Source organism: Myotis daubentonii, chromosome 8 (assembly GCF_963259705.1).
Source record: "Myotis daubentonii chromosome 8, mMyoDau2.1, whole genome shotgun sequence".
Classification (NCBI taxonomy): Eukaryota; Metazoa; Chordata; class Mammalia; order Chiroptera; family Vespertilionidae; genus Myotis; species Myotis daubentonii.
This window is the reverse complement of record NC_081847.1, coordinates 69,765,919-69,781,397: the sequence shown is the minus strand read 5'-3', so window position 1 is coordinate 69,781,397 and position 15,479 is coordinate 69,765,919. Positions and strand designations below refer to the sequence as shown.

Here is a 15,479-nt window from a genome sequence, read left to right as displayed (position 1 = left end):
GGCTGCCCCTTCCCCCTCCCTTGGGTCTCCTGGAGCGGGCAAAATGCTTCTGGGTTCTCCATCCTACCCTCAGCGCCCTGTGGTTGGAAGGGTGAGCACACAAACCCGTGTGGTCCTCGGCCCAGGCCCACCCCTCTGGCCCCGCCAGGCCCCGCCCCTTTGGCCCGGCCCCGCCCCTCACCGGTCTTGGGGTCCACCGTGAAGTGGTGCTCTCCATCCAGCACGCTGTACACCAGCCGAGCACTGCTGCCATACGTCGGGTCATCCGCATCCGAGGCCATCACCTGCATCACCGATGTGCCTGGGCCCGGGGGACCAAGCGATACAGGGGTCACCTGGGGCCGCTGAACTCATCCTCCCCACCTTTTCCCACCCCGAAGGAAGCTGGGAGAGGAGACCCAGGCTGGGGAACATTGAAGCCAGGCCCTGTCCCCCCACTGAGTCCCAACCTGCTTCCTGACCAAGGGCCTCCCTAGTGACTGACACAAGCAGGAACCCGGAGTCAGATCTCAGTTCAGACCTCCCTTCCCCGGTTCCCAGCTGTGGGACTTTGGGATGGAAGGCAGCCCCTCTGAATCTGTTTCCTCTCCAGCAAAATGGGGAAATTCTAGTCGTTGGTTCATGAGGGAATGCGTTCTAAACTCCCAGTGCAGAACAGCTCTGAGCAGACATGTCTCTCAGTGGGTGGTGGTCATGGTCACTGTCACCAGGGAAGGTCATGGCAGTCAGAGTCAGGGCTCGGACTGGAAACCAGGCACCTGATTCCCAAAGCAGGGGTCTTCTTACACACTCCGCACTTCTCAAGGGAATTCTGCCTCCTTCCTCCCCATGCCCTCACCGCCCACTTCCCTCATCCCCCATCCTGTGGCAGGATGAGGGGGCAGCTCAGGACAGCCAAGTTCATTGAGACTCAGAGGCCAGTGTCTGTCTCTTGGTCCCTGTGGAAGGAGAATGGCAGTGCCCAGCTTCCCCTTTGGGAAATAGTTGGCTGTGGGCCCTGGTGCCTTCCTGGCCCCTCCCCAACCCCCCGTGCAGATGGTCCCCACCCCCAGACACACACACACACTTCTCCTCATGCTCCGCACGTAGGCTGCTGGGGAGAGTATAAATTGGATAAAAGTCCATCAAACAGTGGCAATTAAGTTATTGATTTTCGACGCTGCCTCATTAAACTGGGAGCTCCTCTCGGCCTGTCCCAGAGATGGCTCTAATTTGACATCATGTTCAATTTGACAAAAGCAGGGCTTGGGACGTGAGGCTGGACAGGATGGGGTGAGGGTTAGAGTGGGGAGAGGGTTTAAGGGGGAGGGGGCGACAGAAAAGCCATCTGGTCTATCTGAACCTTTTCAGGAAGGAGGGGGTGAGATGAAAGACCTAAGAGGGAGGCTAGGGGGCCCAGGACATGACCCAAGGGGGATAAGACTCAGACCTCACTGCAAGGAGATGCCCTCTTCTGAGTGCCATGCTGGTGAGGGGAAGGGGCCCAGGCCTCCTGGGGTTCTGAGCAGGGGCCTCCTGGGCCTGGGTTCGGCTCTCTGGGCCAGTAGGGCAGTGAGCTGGGAGGGGAGGCCAGCTCACTGCCTGGCTAATGAGTGAGGCTTGGGAAATGCTACTGCAGCAATTCTGCTAAGCCCGGCCTCTCCGCCTCCAGCCTGGGGCCCTCGATCATTCCAGACAGACACGTGTATTTATTTTTCACTCTTTTGCATTTCTCATTTCCCTCTCCTGTCCTCCCTCCCACACGCCTCCTAAGCCTGCTCTGCAATGCGCCTTTTCTTTGGTGGCTCCAGCCCCACGTCAACCGTGTCAGAGTTCCCAGGAGAAGCTGGGGAAGAGGTGTTCGGGCAAGCCCCTCCCTCTTGATGCTTGGCGCTCAGGGGTTTCCTGCTCAGGGCCAAGAGATGGTCCCAGGTGCCTCCACCCCATTCTACAGAGAGAGGAGAGAGGAGCCAACTATTGAGTACCTATTACATGCCTGGCTTCACCAGCCACTTACATTCATCATCTCTAATTCTCATAGCATCTCTGAGAGGCAGAAGGGCCCCTCATAATTACAGGTGAGGAGACGGGTAAAAGAACAGAAAAGACTTGACTGAAGGTACAGACTGAGGAAGGAGTGATATTTGAACTCAGGATTCTCAGAGGCCAAAGACCTTCTGGTTGTCAGAGTCAGCACAGGCACAGTGACTCTGGGGATGGTGGCCTGATGTACTGAACCACAATCCGTATGACTCTGCCACTTACTACCAGTTTGACCTTGGGTATAGCACAAAACCATTTATACCTCAATTTTCTTATTTGTGAAATTAGGGTGACAGTACTACCAAACTCTTGGGATCGGTTTGAGATTTCAAATAGATTTCAATTTTTCAGCACGGAGGACAGTGTCTGGCCCATGCTAAGGACTCAATAAATGCAGGTTGTTGCCGAGTCAGGAGGCACTGCATGACAGTACACAATGGCACAATTATGCCCCCTCGCAGGCATACTGAAATGGAAGAAGATGCATAAAGCATCAGGCTCATGGTGGGTGCTCAGTAAACACTGGCTATTGTAACTGTTATCAGAGAGGGTCCCCTTGTCCCTCCCCTCGGCAAGTGGTTCCCCATGGATATGGCTGATTTCTCTCTCTCTCTCTCTCTCTCTCTCTCTCTCTCTCTCTCTCTCTCTCTCTCTCCCCCTCTCCCTCTCCCTCTCCCTCTCCCTCTCTCTCTCTCCCTGGCTGCATCCCAGGGATTCCCGCAGGGATGATAGAATCATTTCCCCAATCTGGGATTCTTTATTGCAGCCATTACAGTTAATGCCAACATGTGGGGATGGTGAAGGGTCAGTGATTCACAACTGGTTCCCCAGGACCCACACCCTCCCACCTTCTTTGCAAGTCAGCAGCTCCCCAGAACTGACAGAGGGTGCCAGGCCTATAGTTGCTGGGGGACCATCTTCAGGTCATCCCTCCTAGGTTTAGCAGCTTGCAGTTTACAATGCACCATCACGTCTACTCCCTCCTTCAGTCCTCATGCCCTCTGTGATGTGATGCAGTGGTGTGCTGGTTCATGTTTAACCATCAGCTCCAGGGGGTGGAGGGGCAGGAAGGAATGCCCTACTTTGTAGCGTTTGCTGATTTTCATGGTGTAAATACTCCCGCCATGGCCAATTTCAAGCTACCAATGTGATATCAAAAGGCTCACACAACTCCTGAAGAGCAATACTTGGCTCTTATGAGCTGAGGAAGGCACAGTGACTCTGGGGATGGTGGCCTGATACGAGATGATCCAGTAAAATCCTGCATTATTCCCATTTTACAGATGAGAAAACTGCTATGCATAGTGAAGAGTGAAAATGTCAAATTAATAATGAGTAAAAATGAAATCCATCATTATATATCATTATTTGATGATAATGATATATTGTTCTTATTGAATGACTGCTTTGCATTGGATATTGGTAAACCCTTTGTGTATGTTATCTTATAGGATTTATATAATAAAGCCTTGAAGTAAGCTCTATTAATATTTCCACTTTACATATGAGGAAATGGAGGCCAAATAAAGCAGTGAAACACCCTGCCTTAATTCTTCATTGGTGAAATGAGGGTGATAGTACTACCAAGCTCTCAGGATTGTTCTGAGAATGTGGATTTCTATTTTCAGAACCAAGGACAGTGCGTGGCTAACTCACCTGGCAAGGAAATACGGAAGGTAGGATTCAAACCCAGGTCGATCTGATGTCAAAACCCACATGTATCCTACCTTATAAGGTAGGATAAGGGGGGGGGGTCAATGAGAGTAGAACTATACAGAGAGCGAGAGAGAGGGAAGAGTGAGAGAAAGGAAGGGGAGGACAGAGAATGGATTTGTATTGAGCATTCTCCGTCCCCAATAGTTAGTTTAATTCAAGCACAGACTTCCACAAATCAGGATGAAATGTCTGCTGTCCATGGTGCTGCCAGCCAGCCCTTCTGCTACCTGAGCTGGAGAGCCTAAGTCTAGTCTGTCATAGGAAGGGTTGCCAAAGTGATTCTTGGACAAACAGCAAACCAGCGCCCAGGGCTCAAAGTGGAATGTTACATTAGAAAGGCTGGTCCTGGGAGAGCACAGAAACCAGTGGTTCGCAGCCTGGTTGCACATCGAACTTCTTAGGAGCCGTAAAATAAACCGGACGCTGAGCGCCACCCAGACCAATTCAATAGGACTCTCTCGGGGTGGAGCATAGGCAAAGGTACTTAAAAAAGCTCCCACAGTGATTCTAAAGAGCACCAAAGGCTAAGAACTGATGCCCTAGACACAATCCCCGATTGAACTGGTGAGGAAACTGAGTCACAAAGAGGCTGAATGCCTTTCCTCAGGTTACATCTTAGTATGTGGAAGGGAAATATGCAAACCTGCTCTGTGTAGCTGGCATGTCCCCTCCAGGACTCACTGTGCCTGTGCTGAGACTGACACCCTGGAGGAAGCAGCAAGGAGGATGCTGTGTTCCTCCCAGGCAAAATCGGCAGAAGTCGGACATCCTGGGAGGAGATGCCCCCCACACCTCCACAGAAACAGCACGGGCTTTGGCATCAGAGAGCCCTGGGTTCAAATCCCACCACTTCTTCACTCTGTGCCTTCGTCAAGTCTTTCCTTCTGTTTGACCTGTTTCCTTGCCTGAAATGTGCAGAGATGCTATGAGGATTAGAGTGATGGATTCAAGTGCCTGGGGAAGCCAGGCATGTAGTAGGTGCAGAGTTATTCCTTTCACCTCTCTTTGTCTGGTCCCAAGGTCTCTGGGGCCATGTCCTTGGCCATGAGTAGGATATCCCAGAGCACCAGTTTCAGGAGGGAGGGGGCTTGCCCACCCCTCATCTCTGGTTTACCTGGGTGGTTCTGACATAGCTCCCCATGGAGTCAGAATTGCAACCCCTGTTTTGGCTTCCAGGCCAGAATTATTTCCTTTCTTGTCCCTTAACCCTTGCTATCTGTGAGGTCCAACAGAGACCCAAACTTGTGCTCCAGGACCCCCAGGAGAAGCCCCAGTTGGCTCAGGGAGGAGGGAGGAGGTAGTGCTATGGGGGGTGGAGCTCAGGGATTGAAGACATAAACTCTCATTCCAGCCCTGTCCTCGGTTATGGGAAAACCGTCTGACCTGACCTGACTGGGCCTCAGTTCCCCTTCTGTGAGATAGAGATAAGGCTTTATCCTTCCTGCCTCACTGGATGAGGGAGATGCCTTAATGAGATGAAAGAGATGAAACATTTTGGAAAAGAACAGAGTACTCCATCGAGATGACCGAGTGTCATTATTATGAAGATATTTGTAATTACGATTATCCTGCCTCCTCCTCCCTCCCTGCACTGCCCTGCTGGGCCTGGGAAACCCTCGGCTCGAATTTAGCTTCTCAAACATTTATAAAAAATGAGTCCCACCCCCTGCTGCTGCCAGAACTGCTCGGAATGTTTTCTATTAAAAATTAAAAACCACTTGTCGAGTCCCTGGGAATGCTCAGATTACACAGGAAACAAGGCCTTTCTCAAACTCCCCCCCAACCCCCCCAACTCCACCTTTGATCATCACTTATAATGCACTTGCTGGGCTGGCCCCCACCCCACTTCCGCTGCCCAGTCAGGGCAGCCTAATGCAGATGAATGATGCCCTGGAGATGCAGGGAAGTGACTGCAAAGGAGGGGGAGGTCACAGGAGGGAGGGGGAGAAGGCAGGCCCAGTGACCACTGACAGAGAAAGTGGCACAAAGAGATGGGACAAGAAAGTGGGTCAGAGACAGAGAGACAAGGGACAGAAGGACAAAGATTCAGAGAGATGGACAGAGAAAAAGTGGGAAGACAGAGATACCCAAACACAGAGGGAGAAATGAGGACAGAGACAGAGAGATGAGGTTTGGAGAGGCAGAGACAGAAGTGGGACAGAGACAGTGTGACAGAAAGAGGTAGAAATACAGAGATAAAGTTGGAAAGTGAAGTTATATAGAAGCAGAGACAGACGGAGATACATACGAAGCAGGAGGAGAGTAGGAGAGAGTGGGAAGGGGATAAGGAGAAGGATGGAGATTTTGGCTTGATGGGGTGAGCCCCTGCCCCCCTGCATGTCACAAACATTTCTCCAGAGTCTCCAGGGGACTCTGGAACACTGTCCCCTTACTCTTTCGCTGCTCATGGGTCCCAGTGATGGACTCACCCATGCAGGCAACTGGTGTGTGTGTGTGTGTGTGTGTGTGTGTGTGTGTGTGTGTGTGTCCAAGCCGCCCCCTGAGAGAACGGTCTCTCCACATTTAAATGAGGCGCTCTGTTAAGGTGTCTGGTCACCTTGTTCGTTTGGGCCAGTGACATTCTAAGTTTCTGCAGGAGCATCCCTCTGCCAGTTGCAGAAAGCGAACGTTTATCTTTGCTTATAATTCAGTTCCATTCAGTCGCCCAACATCCACAGAGCACCCTTTATGCTGGATCCTTGAGGGCAGGATGGTGGCTCTATCACCTTTGTACCCCCTGCCACAGTGGGCACAGGGCCTGGCATAGAAAATGTGCTCATGTTTGTTGAGTGATTTGCTGATGGAAAAGACAAAGAAAGACACTGGTACACTCCTTCCTGTCCAGATCACCTGGGCTGTGGGGTGCTCCTGAGGGCCAGGGCCTCTGCTCCGCTCTGCCACCTCTTCCCACCAGAAACCTCCTGTCCTGTCCCCCATGCCCATCCCCATCTGGGTGGAGAGAGCCAGTGCCGTTGCTAGGCAAGGAGATATTGCACATATAGATCTTCCTGGACTTTAATTAAAAACATCTTTAGAAGTTGTCTCTGCAGAGGCCAGCGATTGATTCTTGGCTTGGGCCTGAGGGCTGCTGAGCTACACTCTCTCGGCTGCAGATGGGACACTTAGAAGCTCCCAGCCTGCTGCTGCCCTCCCCAAATGGGGCCCTTGGGAACACACTGCCTCCTGCCCTCCTCCTGTCCTCTCTGCCCCGATGCCCCAGCACTGGATTTAGCAATCAGTACGCTATCCCAATTTTATTTCTCTTCCTCTTGTGAACCTCAGTTTCCTCAGCTGTAAAATGGGGGTGTCAACACTTAACCCAAGAGAGTTCCTGGGAGGGTGAAATGTGATGAGGGATGGGAAAGTGCTTTGCAAGCTGCAAAGTCTTGCACAGGCTAAAGAAACAGTTTTGGCTGTTGGCGAGGCAGGCCAAGGGAAGTAGCTCAGATTCTGGTTTCAGGGTCTGGGTCTGGCTCTAGTTCTTCCTCTGGAACCTCAGGCAAGTTACTTTATCTCTCTCTGAATTTATTTCCTCATTGGTAAAATGAGGACAATAATATCTGCCTTGTTTGTTCTCCAGGATTGTGAGAATAAAGGAAAATTGCTCCGCGAAAGCAGTATTGGCTAATAGCTATTATTTAGTGAATATCCCAGTGCAAACTCTACTACAAAACAGTCTTTTTCCACCCTTTAAAGGTGCTGCACAGAGAGGACTTGGAACAGATGGGAAGTGGCTGTGGCAGAGCCCCTGCCCACCTCCAGTCTGTTGAGCCCCCGTTCCATGGTCCAGCAATGTCAAGCCTATGGCATGTAAGCCACCACATTCTCCTGCCTTTGCTCACAGCAGACATCACTAATCAGTTGCGGCTTTTTTTTTCTGCTGAGCCTGAATGAAGCTGCAGACTCCTTAGCACAGCCCTAAAGTCACTACCAATTGATCGGAGTTGTTACCAGAAATAAAACTGATCTGCCACCACTTCGAGGTCAGGAGCCATATTGCGCTTATCTTTGCATCCCCACATAATAGGCACGGATCTGTGTTTATTGAATTGAAAGCAACTGCTTATTTTTTACCCCCTTGGGGCCATATATAAAATACGTGCTAATCAATGTTTGGTAAGTTGGGTGACTCATATTTGCAACCCCTACAGGGCCAAGTACATGGGGGTCCTTGTATATAATGGGTGCTAATACACACTTGTGGACTTAATTCAATTACTTATCTTTACATCCCCCGCAGTGCCCAGAATAAAGTAGTAGCTAATAGATGTGTGTTGGATTGAACTTCCCATTTCTACATCCTCAACAGTGCCAAGTATATTGTCTTATGCATAGTTGGCATGAATAAGTGGGTGGAGTTGAACTGGGCTCCCGCGACTGATTCTTGCTGCCCACTGGTCAGGTCTGACACCCAGGGGAAGGGGTCTGGTGCCCCTATATCAAGAGATTATCTGTCCAACTCTTCTCATCAAACATACTTGTTGATCTCATCCAGCCTGAAGCCTTACACTTCCTCTGTGTGTGGATGACTTCCAACATCGTATCTGTAGCCCCGATCTCGCTCCTGACCTTCAGACTCAGAGATCCAACTGTCCCCTTGACAACTCCGCTCGGATTCCTAGTAAGCGTCTCCATCCTAACCTGTCCAATAACAAGTTCTCAATTTTGTGCTGGAAACTTGCTCTTTCCTGGATCATTCCCAATCCCAGCAAAGCAGCTGCATCCATCCAGAGACTCAGACCAAAAACGTCAGCATCATCCTTGTCTCATCTCTCACTCCCCACATCCAATCCCTCATAAACCCTGTTGGCTCTACCTTCAACATCCACCCATAAACCCGTATCTTCTCACCACCTACACTGGTCCAAGTCACCATCACCTCTTGCCCACAGGACTGTGATTACCCCTCCCTAATCTTCCTACTTCCAACCTTGCTCCCTACAGTCTATTTTCAACATGGTGGGCAACACTCATCGTTTAAATATATAAGTTGGGTCATGTCACTGCTCTACTCCCTAGCTCTCTCAGAGTGCAACTGAAAACCTTTCAATGGCTGCAAAGTCCTAAGAGACCCTGCCCTGGTACCTTTTCTGACCTCACTTATTCCTCTCTTCACCCACACATGACAAACACACTATGCCTCAGGACCTTTGCACTTGCTGTTCACTGTCTGGAACATTCTTCCTCCAGTGTAGTGTTTCTCCAAGTGTAGTCCCTAAACCAGCAGCATCAGCATCACCTTGGAATTTGTTTTAAAAAATCGGAACATTCCTAGCAGCTCAGTCCTACTGAATCAGAAAGCCTGGGGAAGGCAGCCATCTGTGTTTTGTCCTTCAGGCAATACAGATGCACAATATAGTATGGAAACTACTGTTTCACATGGCTCCTTGGCTCACTCCCTTGGTTCCTTCAGATCTTTGTCCAAATGTCATCTTATAAAAAGAAGGGCTGCCTTAGTCGGTTTGGATCAGTGGATAGAGTGTCGGCCTGCGGACTGAAGGGTCCTGGGTTCAATTCCGGTCCAAGGCACATGCCCTGGTTGCAGGCTCGATCCCCAGTGTGGGACATGCAGGAGGCAGCCGATCAATGATTCTCTCTCATCATTGATGTTTCTATCTCTCCCTCTCCCTTCTTCTTTGAAATATCTATATCTATATCGATATCGATATAGATATAAAGGCCTTCCCTAACTCCTCCCTCTAAAATAGCACTCTCCCAATACAGAGTGGGGCACAAGTAGGGTTACAGTTGTGAGTACTTGAGACACAGAATTTATTCTTGTTTTCTCATGTATTAATTAAATCTACTTTTGTCCCACCCTGTGTAATTCCCAATCCCCTATTCTTTACAGCACTTACACCACTGGGTATATAATATATTGGCTTGTTTATTTATTTCCTGTCTCTCTCCCTGCTCTATACATAAGTTTCCTAAGAGTCTCCAGTGCCTGGAACAGTGCCTGGCACATAGCAGGCACTCAATAAATATCTGTTGCATGAATGAAATCCCTGAATGCTCAGAAGAAAACTTGGGGCCCAGAGAGGGGCAGGGACTTGGCCAAGGTCATGAGGGAAGCCAGGTCTCCTGACTCAGCTGCAGGACCTGTTTCGGGGACTCAGCTTGGCTGGCGTGCCTCTCCTCAGAAGCGGGAGAGTGGAGGCTTGTGGGAGGCCCCCGGCTCACTTTCCTTCCCTTTTAAGCTGGGAGCGGTTTAATTTGCGAGCTCTGCTGCCTTTCATGTCCCAAGCTGCGTCCCTGCTCCTTCTGATCTCCGAAGCTGCCCAGACCCAGTGCCGCGTGTCCGCCCCGCCCCCGTTGGCCCAGAACACGAGGCTCAGTAATTGTGACTGATTTTCAAAGCCGCCTGCAGTTTCCGCACGCACCCGGTGTCGAATTCGCTTCTCCTTCAAAAAGTTGCTCAAATGAAATAAACGCATTTAATTTCTGCTTCTTCCCTCCCCCTCCTGGGCTTCCTGGCTTGCTGAGTCCCCTGCCTGACTTTTTCCTGAGTGGAATGTCAGAGTGAGGGGGCTGGGAGAGGGAGGTGAGGCAGGGCTGGGGCTCCTTAAGGTGGTGCTTGTGAAGCTGGGGGCTGGCTCTGCCTCCTACTGGCTGGGCAACCTTGAACGAGTGAGTCCTTGCCCTTCTCTTGGTCTCAGTTTCCCCACGTGTGACACAAGGACCCTGGCCACTCCCAACGGTCTGGGAGCCAAGCTCAGCGACTTGCTCGGTCACTGCCTTGCTATGTGACAGTGAGCACATTTTCTCCTCTCTGAGCCTCGGTGTTCCGATTTGTTTGATGGGGATGCTACCATCAGTCCTGCCACCTCTTTGAATTGAAGAGGAAGTGACGTAATGATAGACAAGCCATCCCGGTGGATATGGGGCTGGGCCTCCCTCTGGAGCCCCCACCCCACCGTCCCCATCCATTCTCCATACAGCAGCTGGGGAGCTGTCTAGAATGCAAGTCTGCTCATGCTACTTCCTTGCTTAAGCCTTCCCAGGCTCCGTGCTTCCCTCAGGTCCTGGGATATGGCTCCTGCTTCCTTCTCCAGCCTCCTTTATGGTCTTTTCCATGTGGGAACGAGCAGGTCAGTTCTGGGTGAAGAGAGACAGGGCCATATCTTCTTAGGCCAGAGCTTGAATCCAGTAGTAGGAGCTGCTGGACCTGGGAAGTCAGGGGCTTGAGCCACCTGTGACTTGCTGTATGACCTTGGACACATTACTGCCCCTCTGAGCCTCAGTTTCCCCCATTTGCAAAATTGATTTCTAAGTACTCATTGGGCTCTGACAGTCCAGGGGGGTCTTTGCTACTGACAACTTCCAAATTTATCTCTGCAGCCCAGACCTCTCACTGAGCCTGTATATTGAATTGCCTTTTCCAAGATCTCCACTTGGTTTGCTAATGAATACTTCCAACTTTGCACGTCTGAAACCAAACTCCCGACTTCCCTCCACCCTCCAAATCTGCCCCTTCCATCTCGGTAAGTGGAAATGCCATCTATTTAATTGCCCAGGTCAAAATCTCAGTAGACATCCTTGAATTTTCTTTCTCTCACACCCCACATCCGATCCATTAGCAAATGCTTTCAGCTCTACTTTCAAAATCTATCCATAAGTCGACCTCTTTTCAATACCCTCACTGGTACCACCTTGTTCCATGCCACCATTATTTCCTGTCTAGGTAATTGCAATATTCTCCTCAATGGGCACTCTGCCTCTGCACCCCCCCATCGCCCCCACCACCTAAGCATCACAGAACAGCCAGGGGATCCTATTAAAACTGGGATCATGTCACTCTTCTGAACAAGCCCATCTGCTGACTTCTCAGCTTGCTCAGCATAAAAGGCAAAGCCCTGGCTATGGTCTACATGGCTGCAAGACCTGGTTGCCACTCCACTTCTCCTTGGGGATTTTGCATGTACAGTCCCCTCTGCCTGGAATGCTCTTTCCCCAGGGCCCATGCTTTCATATCCATCAGGTCTCTGCCTCAATGTCATCTCCTCAGAGACGCCTTCCCAGATCAGAGATCTGTTTGTTTACTGGCTTATTTGCTTACTGAGAGCAGGGAGGCTTGACTGCCTTTTCATTGCTGTGTCCCCAATGCCTGGCACATAGTAGATCCTCACACATATTTCTTAAATGAATGGAAGGAGACACCCAAATAGACACACAGCATGTCACATGGATGCACAGGCCTTAAAGTGCCATTTGACCAGCCATGGATGTGCACACCAGGCACACATGTGGACCTACTGTGTGTGTGCATCCCTGCTGGCACCCACATTCACACCCTCACTGTTCCCTGTTCTTCCACCACCCCTTTGTGCCCATCAATTTCTCTGGTTCACTTCCTCCTCTTCAGTTCCTGCCCGCCTGCTCATTATCTGCCAATCTGCCAGTTTAGCTCCATCTGGGGAAGCTGGGGTTGACTGCACTTTCCTCCAAGAACTCAAATACCCCTGGCATCTGACATGCAGCCGTGGAGCTGGAAGGCCCAGAGAGCAGCAGCATGGAGCCCACAGTGCTCAGTGATGGAGCATGGTCTAGGACCAGGGTCGCTGTTCTGGGTCCAGCCTGGCTGGCAGGTGCTTAGGTTAACACGGGGTGTGCGTGTGTGTGAGGGGGGGGAGATGGTAGCTACTGGCTTCACGAGGAGCCCTAGGACAAGTGGAGCCTTGGTGGTCAGCCACCTGCAAGTGGGCCCCATGGAAGGAGAGGGCATATCCATCCAACCTTTAGCTTCAGTGCTCCCTGCTGGGCAAATGTGTTTTTGGTGTGGCCAAGTCTGAGGTCTTCTTGCAGATGGGACTTGTGATGTGTGTGCTCCCTTTTCCACACGCACCCAGTGTCCTGGGTGTTTGCAGCCTGCCAGGCACATGCACCTGAGCCTGTGTTGGGGGCTCAGCGTCTCTGTGAACTGTGTCCCCAGGGGGCTGCATGTTGGTGCGCTGGGGCCTCCTGAGGGCAGTGAAGGGAGCTGTCTGAATGTTGCTGCATCTGGCTGTACCCGGGCCTGTCCACGGCCACCCTCTGGTGGAGTGGGCCCAGGATGGTAACACTCAGTGTGGCTATTTCTTGTGTTTGTGTAGGTGACTGTGTCTGCGCATAAGCTCCATCTGTGCAAAGGGCTGTTTCCTGGGTGGGGCTGTATGTGGCTATGTTGGGTGTTTGGCTGTGTCTGGTTGTGTGCTTGGACTGTTTTGGCTGTGTCCCACTCTGGTTGTCTTTGGCTGTAGGGGTACCTGTGTCCTGCTGTACCTGCGTCTGGGTGGGATTGTGACCAAGGGCTGTACGGTGTGTGTGGAGTTCAACTCTGGTGAAGGACTGGGTACGGTGGACAGCTGAGCTGGTATGTGAGGCTGGGTCTATGTGTGGGTGTAAGACCATGTCCGCGTGTGTGTCTGAGTCCACATGGCGATCTATGTTCATGTGGGGACTATGTCCATGTATGTGCCTGAGGTCACATGCATGCCTCTGTGACTGTGTCCAGGTCTATGCCCGAGCCTGTGGTCACCTGGCTCACACCAGTACCCTTTGCCCTGGGGTAGCAGATCCTGTCACTCCTGCCCCTCCCCGCAGTATCAGCCACTCCCCCCACGGCGGGCTCCCACTCAGAACCTGGCAGCTCCCCTTCCCCCTCCCCCTGCCCTACCCCGGCCCCCCAGGGTCCCGCAGCCCACCTGTGGGGGACAGCTCGGCCACACTGCCAATGTAGGGGCCATGCAGGAAGCGGGGCTCGCTGTCGTTGATGTCCTGCACCTTGATGATGAACTCCGACTCGGGCTCCAGCAGGCGGTTGGTGGCGCGGTCCCGAGCCTGGGCCCGCAGCGTATAGAAGGTTTTCTGCTCACGGTCCAACCGCTCCATGGCATGGATGTCACCTGTCAGCTCATCGATCAGGAAGATGGTGCCTGCGCCCTCACCCGAGATGGTGTACTTGATGGCCCCGTCACCCTCGTCGGAGTCCGAGTGGATCTGGAGAGGCAGGGAGGAAGACAGGGTGGAGGTGGGGGAGGAAGCTCCTCTCGGCCTCCCCCTGGGAATCCCACAGGGGCCTGTTCCTAAGATGTCCCTTCTTTAACACACCCATCCTTCAATAAAAACACAGGCCTGGGGAGCCATGCCTCACCCCTGCCTGGGCCTCACCAGCCCTCCGCAGCTCTCCCTGCTCCAGCCCTGCCCCCATAATCTACCTTTCCCTCTGCAGCTGGACAGCTCAGCCTCGGAGGCAGATCTGAACACTCCCTTCCCTGCTTGCAGCTCTCCCATGGCTCCCCGTTGCCTTTACAAAGCAGCCCAGAGCCACTTCCACACCAACGGGCTCCTCTTCGAGCACTTTGTCCTCACTTCTCTGCTTACTTAAACTCTGCTCCCCCCGCAGCTCCGCTCAATGCCGCCTCTTCCCCAAGCTTTTCTGGATCCCCGTCCCCATCCCCTCCACGACCTCTGCAGTTCAGTACATCAGCCATCATTATCACGTTCAGCTTGTGGGATGGCTGTAGCCAGTGTTTCTCCAGCCTCATGTGCATGCAAATCACCTGAGGATCTTGTTAAAATGCAGATTCCGACTTAGTAGGTCTGGGAGTGGGGCCTCAGTTAGCATTTCTAATAGGATTCCAAGCTGCTGTCCAATCTCCTGAGGCTCTGAGCCCCCAGAGGTCAGGGCTGGTATCTTACTCCTTACTCACATCTGGAGAGCCAGCCTCAGGGCGTGGCACATGAGCGGGACAGGGCATGAAGGGAGAGAGGGAAAAAGGGGATGCAAACTGAAGGAGCACTTACTATGTGCCAGGCACCATGCTAAGCAATTTACATATTTATCTAGTTCAGGGTTCTTTATAGAAAAAAATAGTACTTGAGTAGGTTTTGCTACAGATATTATAGATTTTATTTTTTTTAGTTTCCCATGGAGAATTGGAGAAATGGGATGATTTGCCCCTTGGAGGAACCGGACTGGTCCACAGCCTGGCCTTCTCACTCCATCCTCGAGCCTCCAGGGAGGAGCCCGGGTGGAGGAAGCGGCATTACAGCCTGGCCTTGGCTGCAGCAGCATCTCCCTGTGTGGCCGCTGCCCCTCTCTGGGCCTCAGTTGCCTCCTCTGTAACATGGGATCTAATAGCACCCCTCTCCTAGAGGTGTTGGGGGATAGTGGAGTTGAAATCACACAAGGCCCTTAGCACCTGCCTGGCACATGACACAGTATTTAACAGCCAGCATGGCAGGGACACTGTCCAAGGAGTGGTACCACAGGAGGGCCCCGCGGGGCCAGGCAGGAGCCGTGAGGTTGCTAGATCACAGAGAGGTTCAAGGGGCCGAGAGAGCTGGGGCGAGGCAGAGGAGAGAGGCTGTTTGTCGCAGGCAGGGAGCTTTGTCACTATCTCAACAGCCAGCACAACCACACTGGCATGTGCGAACTGAAAATCAGCCCTGCCTGAGACATAATAAGTGTCCAGTAAATGGTCGCTATCGTATTATTATGTTATTACAAAATGTTGGCCATATACAACTGGGATTTAGTCCAGGCCCTCTTAGGCTCCAGATCCCAGCCTCTTTCCTCTGCACGGAGATCTTGTGGGCAAGCAACCAGCCAGCAGACTGTTCTCCCAAAGAGAAACACCGAAGTCCTTATCCTCTAATGCTCCAACCCCCGAGGCAGCTCTGAGCAGAAGCAAATGCATCCAATGAAGCAGGTGACCTTGGGTGGTCCCCACTCCTCGCTGAGCTTCCACAGAGATGGG

General features: G+C 52.0%; 1 protein-coding gene across 2 annotated transcripts in view; it reads right to left on the bottom strand.

The window, feature by feature from the left end:
- The window catches only part of CDH22 (cadherin 22), a 124,112-nt gene that overhangs the window by 47,224 nt on the left and 61,409 nt on the right, over positions 1 to 15,479 (bottom strand). Inside the window, exons 3-4 of one of the 2 annotated variants that reach the window (XM_059706879.1) lie at positions 13,422 to 13,716; positions 182 to 301 (exon numbers count right to left, since the gene is read on the bottom strand). In XM_059706879.1, coding sequence (XP_059562862.1) covers positions 182 to 301; positions 13,422 to 13,716 — 415 coding nt within the window. The remainder of the gene's footprint in view (positions 1 to 181; positions 302 to 13,421; positions 13,717 to 15,479) is intronic. The other variant, XM_059706880.1, reaches the window with a different exon arrangement.